Source organism: Acromyrmex echinatior, chromosome 5 (assembly GCF_024713525.1).
Source record: "Acromyrmex echinatior isolate Ae372 chromosome 5, ASM2471352v2, whole genome shotgun sequence".
NCBI lineage: Eukaryota > Metazoa > Arthropoda > Insecta > Hymenoptera > Formicidae > Acromyrmex > Acromyrmex echinatior.
In genome coordinates, this window is record NC_141856.1 from 16,341,381 (window position 1) to 16,354,119 (window position 12,739).

At 35.7% G+C, this 12,739-nt stretch overlaps 2 protein-coding genes across 9 annotated transcripts in view; one reads left to right on the forward strand and one right to left on the reverse strand.

The window, feature by feature from the left end:
• LOC105147920 (protein SCAI) overlaps positions 1 to 12,739 on the reverse strand; it is a 48,089-nt gene that overhangs the window by 12,524 nt on the left and 22,826 nt on the right. The gene's annotated exons all lie outside the window — the stretch shown is intronic.
• Ets65A (DNA-binding protein D-ETS-3) overlaps positions 2,346 to 12,739 on the forward strand; it is a 63,448-nt gene continuing 53,054 nt past the window's right edge. The window contains exons 1-3 of one of the 8 annotated variants that reach the window (XM_087406252.1): positions 5,614 to 7,362; positions 7,833 to 8,341; positions 11,139 to 11,437. In XM_087406252.1, coding sequence (XP_087262378.1) covers positions 11,152 to 11,437 — 286 coding nt within the window. In that variant the 5' untranslated portion in view covers positions 5,614 to 7,362; positions 7,833 to 8,341; positions 11,139 to 11,151. Of the gene's footprint in view, positions 4,900 to 5,606; positions 8,342 to 11,138; positions 11,438 to 12,739 lie in introns of those variants that run through there. The other 7 variants (XM_087406253.1, XM_087406254.1, XM_087406258.1 and 4 more) reach the window with 7 other exon arrangements.

Sequence of the window (12,739 nt, forward strand, 5' to 3'; positions counted from 1 at the left end):
TAATTTAGTAATTAACATGTTATAATTGTTTTTGCACATGTAGAAATTATAGATACAGAAATTTCAAAAAGAGATTATTATAAACCAAAGCTTTATAAATCAAATTGATTTTACCTTACATTTGTGTATGTCAAATATATATATTTCGTTTTATTTACCATATTGCTATTAATTAAACTTACGAAGATCACATTTCATTTAAATTACAAATTTTCTTTTGCTCATTAATCTATTAATTTTTTCTACTTAATTCGCATAAAATATAATGTTATATAATAAGAAGATATCTTTTCGACCACTATAATAACATAAATACCCATCATATGATTATTGTCTTAGTTTTTCATAAAAAATTTTTTTTTAAATTCATTTCAAAATTACATCTTTTGTTTTTTGAAAGTCGTGTGTAAAGTATTATAAAGGTATCTAGTTGTATTAAAAAAAGAAGGAGAAAGAACTAGAGATAAAAACAGAAAGAAAAAACAGAGAAAAGAGAGAGAAAGAAAGAAAGAAAGAGAGAGACAAAAATAAGATAAAAAGAACGATCGTGGAGACGACTTTTGATATTTCCTGCCCTTACCATTAGCCAAGCAAGACTTGAACGGGATAGGACGGGGTAGAGCGGTGGATGCGAGGAAAGCCTCAGGAAGCTCTAACTCACGGGCAAAGGGGCAACCCACCCCGTTCGACCGAGCCGGCCCCTGCCATTAACATTAACCGAGCACATACAGGGTGTTTGCAATGGCATTATCGATCGGCCTGGGTGAAAAAAGACCAGCGAATCGAGCACTTTGTACGATACGTGCAGGAAACGCCTAGTTTACATTCACGAAAGCCGGCTAAACGCCGATAGACTCGTCCTCGCGGTTATACGCGAACCTCGTGCGTGATAAGCGGTTACCGTTGGTGAAGACATCGCCGAGGACAATATATTTTTCGCGGCACATACCACATCCAAGTTTGGAGATATAAATTTTCACAAATATATATTTTGCAGAAAAATGTTTAATTCTAGAACGATAAAAAATTCCGCTTGTCAAAAAATAAAGATACTTTTTGAAAGGTAAAAATATAAAGATATGTTATCTAATTTATTATTTGAAATATCATCATTTGAAATATCATTGCTATTAAGTATACAAAGGACTGCTTCAAAAACAATTTTTTTTTCATTCAAGACGTATAATATTTTTTAATGACAAACGAAGTTATTGTTGAGCATAAACAAATTAAGCAAAATATTTTATAAAATATTTCTCTAGTGTAGTAATGCAATAATTACAGATACAATTATAAATAACACAATTATAAATAAAGCCCAGAATTAAAAAAAGTCTCAAAGTCAAAGAATATAATTACGAAATATAGTTATAAAAAATCGATTGTATAACAAAAAGAATTTCAGCAAAGTTCTTTTCTATGTATTTGAAAGCGTTTCGCTTGCGCGGCTCGGACGTGTTGTTGTTTGCAGAAGAATAAAACTATCAGACTTTTACATGACAATGCACTTCGGATCGCGCAGATCACGATCAGTCGTATGTACAATGCATTGATGTTTCTCGCACGATTGACATCGCTTCTCGTCCGACGATCGGAAACTTTACGCATGAACGAAGAGGTACGACATTATTCATGGCGGTCATAGGAAGCGGAACAACGGCGATGACCGTCGTTAAGAGTGTCTGAAGTACATGTAAAAATAGCTTGCGATAGAACCATTTAAACAATCCCGGAATTAAGCTTTTTTACGTAAATACAAATCTATTCTAATATTAAAGTAAGGAAACTTTTTCAATTTTACAATCAACTTTTCAGCAATATTTCATAAAATAGAAGTTTATATTAGAAATTAAATAGAGATAAATGGTGCAATTGGCTAATGATACAAATAATCAATAGATTACTTAATAATAAATTAAATAGTAAATTTATATTCATTTCTATTAATGTAAACTAGTTTATTTTTGATCATTTTCTAGTTCTAAAGAATAGAAGTAAGCTTTAGTGAAAATATAGTTTATCATCTAACTTGTAATTCTTATCCTTCATTTTATAAACATTTTTACTATACGTATAACATAATTTTATCATTTTATCATTTTATCATTTTCTATAACAGATATCTTGTAAACATAATTGATACATATATAAAATTAAATTACTAGAAGTAGGATTCAGAAATTTAGAATAAGACAAGGAAAAATCTTTAAGATATAAACTTAATTTTATTTAATTTATATTAAATATAGAAATTTCTGAATTAAAAAATAAATTACAATCTATATTTCTTCAAATGATTTGCAATTATTAACTTAGTCTTATCTATTATATATACTTTTGTAAATACATACATACATACTTTTCGTTAAATTCAAAAAGATAAATTAAGCCTTTTGTTTTTCCGATGGTTCGTATCCTTCTTTTTTTACTCAGAATCAACAAATTATAAACGTTGCATCGTGATGACAATATTTCATTTTCTTTCTTCTTCTTCAGTAAACATCTTCATTTAACTTCATTTTTATCGTATCACATAGCGGAGGACACGATGGTTTTTAGCAGTATGGAAATTTTTCTCATTCGAACGCGTGTGTCCATACAAGTCACGAATTTTATGCAATGTGCGGGATATAACGAAACGGAATTCTATTAAATCAAAGCATTGATTTTGTCGCCACTGCCACCGCCGCCGCCGCCACGCCGCTGCCGATGGCGCGCGAGTTGGTTAACGAAGGCGACGATAACGATACATTATTATCGCGATACGTATGAATATATGCTACCCCATGCCCGGGCTGCCCTTTGAAAATCGTATACCAGGCACGTGTCCGGCCTGTCGCGCCCCCGTTGTTACTCCACCGCGTGGATCAGATAATTTTCACTACAAGCAGATAGGCTCACTATTCGCACGGCGAACCGATCTCGCACGAAGATCACGCGATATCGCTGATATATTAATCAAACAAATTGGACATTTCAACCGTGTCATCGGCCAATGGCCGCGATGATTTTCTAGGCATAGATCCATTTCTTTCTATTCCTTTCTCTTTGAGATTCCTCACTAATTCCAAAGTATACAATAGTCTTCTCTCTAATTTTTCTTTTGCTTACCTTTTTCTTCTCTGTTCTGCATCACTTTTATATGCTATTCTTACATCGTACAATAAATCACAAAAGATATCGAACACATATATTGACCCAGAAAAGAAAAGAATGTTAAATGATTTTCTGATCGGGCAAAATACAAAACTATATAATTTACTTATATAATTTATCCAATTGACGAGCTTCTATGTAATAAAAATTTATTTATCAATCAGTGCATCTAAAAATCATTTTAATTTTCTATAACTAAAATATCGTGTACGTGTCTTTTTTTTATATTTTATACAAGAAATACTATAATTTTAATAATTATATAAGCCAAAAGTTTAAGAAAGCTATGACAATAAAATATCTAATAATACAGTTTAAGGGGAAATGTCTCAAGGAGATCGAATTACATCGAAAGAAAAATAATTTCATACAAAGTTCAATCTCTTTTTTTAGCAACTTTTAATTTACGGCCTAAACTTCGATCGCAAGAGTCAATTTATTTCCATTGCCGTCAATCTCTCCCGTTTCCACCCCTTTTCCACAAAATAACTCGCTGCTGTTACCTCAAAAGCACATCCGTGTCGCTTACGGAAAATCATTGACAGCATCTGATCGCAGTACGTGTAGGAACGTGTACTTTATTATTACCTTTCAGCGCCTTCCGCGCGGAGGAGGTGCTTTTCGCGCGGTTACTTCACAAGCTTGATGTCGGGCGCGATCAACTCATGACAACGCACCGCGCGATCGGCGTCAATCCATTTCTCGCTCGTCTCTGCGGGTGCTTATCATGCTTACGCCAGTATCCACGGCATCAATAATAATAAAAGCACCGTGGAATATCGCGCGCGTCTCATATGACGCTCCGCGGGAAGCCTTCCGCCACGTTTCCCACCTACGCTCTTCTAACGCGCGAAGCGGGGTGAGGCCGAAGGAGACAGTAGCGAAACGAGGGTGGAGAAAGACGGTCAAGAGAGACGGAGGGAGAATGGATAGCAGAGAGAGAAGGAGAGTGTATGTATGTATGTATGTATGTAAGTAAGAGAGAGGGGAGGAGGGAGGAGAGAGAGAGGGAGAGAGAGAAAGGAGCAGCCTGGTGGATGATCCCGCCTCTAAGGAGCCGCTCCATGTCGGAGAGCTCGTGTCCGGGGGCGAGAGCGGGAATCTACCCCGCATCCTCTTCTCCCTCTCCGTTCTCCACCCTCGTCGTCCACCCTCACCTCTCTGTCTTTCCGTCTCCCTCTCGCTCGGCTCGCTTTTTCCCCCCCGCGGAGGACGTACCGGCGCAGGCTCCGATACAGCCAATCGTCGGACCGCGACTGATAACGACGCTGCCAAATGTGCGTCCGTCGTACCGCAACCGAGTCTGCCACGGTGGTCCACGCGCGCTGACAAACTCTCGGGATATCCCCGCGAGCGAACGAACGAGCGAGTGAACGAGCGATCGAACCGAAGTCACCGCTCTGGTAATCCCCGCGAAGAGACATCCACGCTGTGGCGAGTACATGTACCTACCCTCCCCCGCATGTTACTCGCTTTTCATCCGTCGCGATTCTCAGTGTCGGTTCCGCAGTCAATGATCCCTCTCGATTTTTTTCCGGACGTCACAGTGAACATTTAAAGTGAACGTGAAGATATTGGAACGATCGAGGAGATCTTAGGAGGCCGTTGCCGGTGGAGATAAAACGCGAGAATCGCGATCCACCGAATATATATTGTCGGTGGGATCGAGGGAGATATCTCGGGGAATTGAATTGGATCAGTGACAGTACTGGACAAGATACTACGTAGGCCCCCGCATTGACGGTAAGTATCTGATGTTTCGTTTTTCCGATTAGTGCGGCAGATATCGGAGCGTTTTACGCGCTGGAGAAACGTATGGGGAAGAACATCCCGAAAAGAGGAAACCGAAGATTGTCGGCCGCGCGCTTCCGTCGCACCTCTCGCCGATGGAACAATATCGATAACACCGAAAGCAACCGCGATCGTTTTGCATTGTTTATACGCGGATTTATGGCGATTTTACGAGCGTTTTCTTCGATATTTAGTATTTATCTACAAATTTATCAACTAATGTTCAACTAATCAATCTATCATAAATGTATTAAGCATTTGATGTATCAGTAATAAAAATAGATTTGTATCTTTTTTTTCTTACTGTATCACATCAGTATTAATTAATAATCTGTTTCATGTATTAGTTATTCGATCAATTTGTATCTCATCCTCTTTTTAAAACGCTAATCGTAGAAACTGCAGATCTTAAAATATTATATAAGAAAGAAATCGAAAAAATTGTTTGCTTGGTTGTTTATTAATTATTTGCTATTATATTTAAACTCTTAAACCATGTTATCATTTAAATTGAAATAATAAGAATTTAGAACAGAAATTGTAATGAGATTTGTGATAAATCTTGCAAACGTAAAATAATAAAGATTTTATTTTTATCGTGTTAATTTTCTGATACTTTTAATTAGGAGAAGTTTATAAATATAATTTAAATTAAAAAATTTAAACATATTTAATTAATCTTTATATTTATAATCACTTTCTTTCTCGTGTTAAAATTCCAAGCTTCGTTCAATCGTAGTAACTCTATTGCAAATAACTATTCACAAAAAGATGACTGAATTACGTAATGTGATAAGCAAAGATACCAAAATTTCTAAGAATAATGTATAATAAATTCATAATTAAACTATTGAAAGTATACTTACACAAACTCAAAATACTTAAATGTATTAATTATAGTAGTAGATTATAGTAGCGTAGATAGCAGGTTCGAGAATTCAATTCGCGCGAACGGAAGCACTTCGGCATCGCGGAACGTGGCCTTATAATTCCGTTGACGGAGTCTTACGCATGACGCGTCTCCGCGTCTGTCGCCACGCACGTTTTACGGGCTAAACGGCGAGCGCACGCATTGACCAACGCGAAATTACCGCGCGTGTCCACCGACCGTCCTACGTCGTCCCCTTGCTTTAGTGCGTTACGCACCGCGATCGCCGTTTATATTCTTTTTTTCTTCTTTTAGTAAAATGCAAAATTTTCATACGCATGTGAAGAAACATGATTTTATATACACACGTCATTTATGATTGGAACATTCTTAATGAGAAAATCGCACATTTCGATATAATTCGGATGCTCGCAAAACTTGTGTAAATAATTTCATTGTATTATCAAAGCAAATATATTCTTCAATAGTATTATTTTATTCGAGCTTATATAGGACTCATCTTTGTTTATAAAATAAAATAATTCTGCTTCCGGTTTTTGTATGAGGAATAAATGTGAATGATTAAAATGATTTTGTAGTATAAAATATATAATTCAGTTCCTCTGTTTAATTCTATTTATGCTCTCAAAGATCTACAATGCAGGAAGAAAAAAATTAATTACTTTGCATTAATTGACTCAATATTATAATATCACCATAATTTTATTGCACATAAATACGATTTCTTTTAATTACGTGTAAAATGTTCTATAGAAATAGTTGTTTTTTTATTTCTTGCGAATTCTCTTGATTTTAAGATTTATTGAATCGCATTTTATTTTACTTGAAACAGGAATATCTTCTACTGAGGAATTGATTTTTAATTTATTGACGAGGATTTCTTTGACAGGAAATAAAGCGTCGCGACATGATTTTCACACGACATCGGGATGCGTTTTCCCGGTGGTCTCGGACGGCTTTTTCTCCCTCTCGCGTGCAATCGCGCGCCTGTGTCGCGTTCGCGACGATGCGTTTAAATGATATGTGTGTGTAGATATATATATACATATATATGCGAGACGAGAGTTTAGACGAGGTAGGCAGAGGGGTTTCCGGCGAGCGTTAACAGAGTAACAGAGTGATGTAATGAGGCCCGGAAGCAGGCAATTTGCTGCCCGCGGCGGCCACAGTTGCGCGAGACAACCTGCCCGGAGTACCTTCTTCTTGATATCGCGGTCCAGCCTTCTCCGTATCGGACACCTGACCGAAAAACCCGCGGAAAGTGATGTCGTGAAGAAACGCGAATAGGGAAAACAATACTACGCGGCCATCGCGTGCGAGTGCGTGCGAAGGGAAATCGTCAACGCGCGTTGAGGAGAGTAATTATCTCGTATGATGAACGCGCGGCCCGCTGGCACAACGTTGTTTTGTTCGATATAATGAGTGTGAATTATATGCGACAATGGACGTCGTACAATTAGTATGAGGTTTCTGAATCTACGGTATTGGAGATTAAGTTCGATATATTACGCTGGTTTTAACTTTTGGTAACTATAAAATATTAAGAACCGTCGAGAAGAGAGATACGAAGTGATGTAGCAAAATACTTTTTTAATTTGCATGTCGTCGTCACTTTTTCATTTTAAAAAGAAATTATCTTGAATTAGAAATATTTTACAATTAAAGTAAATTTTAAAGCTCGCACTTATTGCGTTGTTAAAATATTTGCGGAAATTTTATTAACTTTATCAGTATTTATGCTGAAAAAATTTCTGGTTGAAAATGGAATCACGAATCAAAATTTTCTGATTAAATTTATTAGAATTCTAGTTGAGAATTTTGATTGAATACAATACTTCTGATAAAATCTACTAGAATTTTTATTTTTACCAGAAGAATAATCAATCAGAATTCTAGTTATCTCGACTAGAATTTTAGCAGATTTAACCAGAAAATTCTGATTCGTTCATTTTCCTTCAGAATTACTATTTTAATCCAATCAGATTATTTTTCTCAGTGTATAAAAACTTAATAGTAAAAATATTAAAAAGATTAGATTCAAAACGATTGATTGAGAACGGCACACTATAGTACACTATAGTAAATAAATTCTCAGTAGCGTAAAAATGGCGACCGCCCAAGCAGTCCGCAAACTACAGTATCTCCGACGATCGATCGCTCGATTCGGCTTTTAAACTGTCAGACAGAACCGCAAAGACAATCCGGCTGCGCGCTTATCATGCCGCGGAACAGCGTGACTATGTGACAGTTTTGTGATTAGATTGACCTCAATACACGTTGAACATCCGGACGTACCCACAAGAGTGCTTTTATCCTTAACCATCCCGATCGAATGTCAGCGAATGCTTCGCGATAACAAGTGACTCGAGATAACTGGAAAAAGTTGCATCTTGTCTGCTGGACTATTCTAGTGGATGATTCACAGAAAAATGATGTTTGAACGATCAACGCAGCAACAGTGAAACGTGTACAGGTCCATCACGAAAATTGTCACGGTGATCGAAGGTAAACAAATGACAATCGAAATAGATAAAGAAAAAGTCACTTTTTATGATTAAGATAACACTATCGAAAGAATTTCAGGAATCTATCATGGAGCATGTCGGAATGGATTCCGATCGGAATTATTTCGTATTCCTTAGAAAACAAAATAGAAGTTTAGGGAATAATTGAATAATTCCAATCAGAATTCATTTCGAATGATTCTATAATATGTCATATTACTAACATATGTTTTTATTAGAAATTGACCTGTCTTTAATATACCTGTATTTATGTCGTTTTATGTATACACTGAAAGAAAAGATTGGCTGAATATGACATAACATTTTTAATTGATATCCTATAGGTACTGACATTGCGGATAGGCTAAAGCAACCAAAAATTTATTGCTCTGATCAAAAATTGGCTACTGCAGTCAATTAAAAACGCTATGCCATATTTTATCATCTAATTTGCTGCAACAGTTAATCTTTTCTTTCAGTATAGAAAAATATAAATATACAAAATCAATTGCTTAGTGTAAAATTTTTTAAGTAAAGTACCTAAATCATTTAAATCACGAGTACGAAAGAGCAGAAATAAATTTAAATATAGATGGATTTAAGTACTTATTATGCAATATGAATCAATATAAATCCATTTATCAATTTTAATGAGAAAATGATAACCTTAGAAATAAATGTAGCTATTTAACTTTCTATTAATAACTAAGGTCAAATAGAAAGCGAATCGATAGTTTGTGTTTAAACCATATGAAAAGTTGAAAATGTCTAGATAATTCATATTTTAAATATTAATATCATCTAGTATGATAATTTTCATTATCTACACATTTTATCTGATTAATTATTTAAAAATAGTACGATAAGAGTTTCACGTGTTTGAGCGAATCACACGTGGATCGGTAACATCGTGCGGCATCATTTCGTTTGAATAATGATTTATGTAATACGGGAAGGGATAGCGGAAGTGGCAGATTTTCAAGATTAGACGGAAGCAGACTCGCGATAAACGACAAGCTTCAATATTATATGTAGGTAGTCTCTTATCTCCGCGCTCTTGGCGTTGCGGAATTGCGGGGAGATACGATCGTAACGGGTCTCATGCAAATTCGATTGTGAATCGCTTTCGCAATTTTGACGACCATAAGTTCGAGGCCGCGCCGTCGATGAAATGTAGATGATAGGCGTCCCGGCATGTTTTCTAGATTACGCGACTTCGATTAGAAGCGCTCCGTTGTTACGTGTTACATGATATCTCCCAAATATATGTTTCTAATATTTGCAGTGCCTCTCTTCGAAGCGTTATAAAGAAAACGATAACGAAATGCTAAGTATCGCATATAATTCGCGACATGTACAAAGATTTAGTAAACATTGTATCAAGACGAATTAAAATAAAACTGTAAAGAAAGCATCTTCTATTTGCATTTGTAAATTAAATTCCGCCAATAATTTTATGTAATTTTGCACGAATAATTTTATAAATCAATTTTTATCGAAATATCTATGTTTAATAGATTATAATAGAATTTGAAGCCAAATATAGCATCTGCGATTAGATAAAGAAGATAATTTAAGCTAGCATCTATGAAATATTAATTCTTGTGGATTAATAGCGTATTCGACGTGATCTTTTGTTTTCTACTAATAGATATCGCACCCAAAATGATGAATAAGAATGCTAATGTAATAAACGTTTTCCTGATGGTGTGCAGCTTTGGTTGATTCATGACCAGCTGCAACCGAAGGTAAACGTATATGTATATATACCTACCTATTAAGTGTTATTTTGACCGGTTAACCCGGGAATACACGTACAAGGTACATCATAAATGATCCAACGATAAGAACTTAAAAAAAGTGATTGCATGATAGAACCTTTATCTTATCTCTTACGAAATAAGATTCCAAAACGTACTACATTTAAGTAATTTTAATGATAAAAAGATACCAGTGATTAGGAGAGACAATCTTAGTTGACTAATAAAAGAATATTTAAGTTGAAAATTCTTCAATATAAAGTCAAATGTAATAAAAGTTAAAAATTTGATTTTGAAGAAAAATGAAAAGACGGTTTGAATATAATAACTGAAAGACATTCATCTTTCAGTGGGATTGTAAAATGAGAAATATTCGCGCATACATATAATATGCTCATCTATTTTAATTCGATCATGCCTTTACCGGATGTTTCAAGGGTCCTTTAATGATCCCAACTGTGGTATCTGCATGAATATAAGTGCTGTCAACCTAAAGTAACGTAGGCTTGCTTCACTCGACCCTGCATTTTAGCCATGTCCATTTTAATCAAAAGAATTTAATAACGTGAAACGAAACTTTTATTTATTACGATTTATAATAGAATTCATTTTTTTCTCTAGTTTCAAGTTTATATCAATAAAAAATGCCAGCTTATTATAGTGACAGCTACTATCAGTTGATTCATACAGCGACGTGAACTTCATTTCTGAGAGTTGCAATGTTAATATTCAGCAGGAAGTACTCAATTGAACGAAACGGAGTCAACGTCGACATACAGATGTTTCTCATTGAGACTTCTTCCTAATATGTAGCTGAATGAAAGAATACAATTTTCAAATTTTTTTACATCCTGCGGATACAATTATGTTCCCAAAATAAAAGAAACTGCACTTGCGTACAGTTTAAGGACTTATTATCGAGTTGAAGGTGGACTATACTAATCGATTGTAGTCTATTCCTCAATATGACAAGTTGACATAATAATCTCAATAATTATGGCTCTTTCTAGCGTTCAAGAAGACAATCTTAAATTGCAGGGGCTCTTTGGTGATGTACGACAGCGCTAGCTGTTCGTACGCAGGTGCGCTCGAATTAAAGGGAGCCTCCGGGGCCGGAGCCGCGGCCGCGGCCGCCGCTGGTGTAACCGCGGCCGGCGTTAAACAGGAGAACTGGCCGTACCGCGGCCTCACCTGCGGCAGCACCTTTCAACGACTCAAGGAAAGCGTCGACAAGGCGAAGCAGGCCCTTGCCGATCGCAGTGGTTACCTGGCGGGTGCGTTTTCGCCGCCTCCACGCGCCAACCCGTCCGCCATTTCTCCCACCGCCTCCATCACCGGTAAGCGAAGCTCTTCTCTTAATCCTCTATAATCTCCCTCCCTTAACATGAAACACACTCAAATCGAAGCTTTTTTGTAAAAGGGACTGAGATTTCCAGCATTGATCTGAATTTGACATTTTCATGCTCTTTGGAAAGACGGATTAAGACCGGTATTTATAATTCATTCTTGTTTTAAGGCCATCTTAAATAATGTTTTGTGCTAATATGGCTTTGTAATTTGTTTATATGTTAAGACTGTGCTTAAGATAGTCTTAAATATAAAAACCGATTATAAATACCAGCCTAAATAACACATTTTTATAGCGGGTAAGTGTAACTTAAAAAGATAAAGTGTAATTTTTAATTTTTCCTATGACAATATTGTTCAAAATGTATAGAATATCTTTTCATTCGATGGTCCGTTTTCGAGTCCTTTCCGTATACATCTCATCAATTAACACGCATCCGTTTATTACTCATATTTCCGTTACGTTAAACTGATCGCGACATTAGTATTACTATTTTCTCTATCACTCTGTTAATATTTATGATGAAAATCAAAAGTTTTACATTCCCAGCTATGTAAAAAAAAAAAAAAAAAAAAAAAAGGGGGAATATTCGGTTCTTCTTATATAAAAATTTTTCAACTACTAAAATATTAATACAGGAATGAGATTACTTTCTTCGCCAAATGGAAAGTAGGCAGGTGCGAGCTATGCTCGAAAGTGCAACTTATTGCGTGGCGATGTGAAATAGTTGCCGTAACACCGAGCGTAAAGTCACGCACGTACGTGCGGAAAGACACGCAACCTGATTACGCGCAAGTTTATCCCGGCATGCATAAATGTGGAGATACCATCGATCGGTTCTAATATACAATACGTGATGACGTAATGCGGTTAATGAGAGTAAAAGCCCTTGCTATTTTCCCACATTGATAAGCAATACATGATGCTAAGATTTCGTTAAACACGTTCAGAGAATCAGCAACCCGCGTATTCATGTCATGCCGATAAATGTCTGTATATCTGATTTTCATATGTAATTATTTTTGAACATAATTTTATTAGCTCCTTTTTTTGTGAAAACAGGAAACTATAAAAAATATTATTAACAAAGTAACGATAATTATTTATATTAAACATTTTTACAAACTTTTCTGTTATTTCTCGATAAGAAAAAAGAATATTATTATTTACCTATCATAAAATTGCACAAAAAGGACACTTTTGTTGAGTTACGTAAAAGTTTAGCTAGATAGTAGATCTAAAGATATCAAAATAATTACGTACGATGTTTATAAACATTGGCGACAATGCT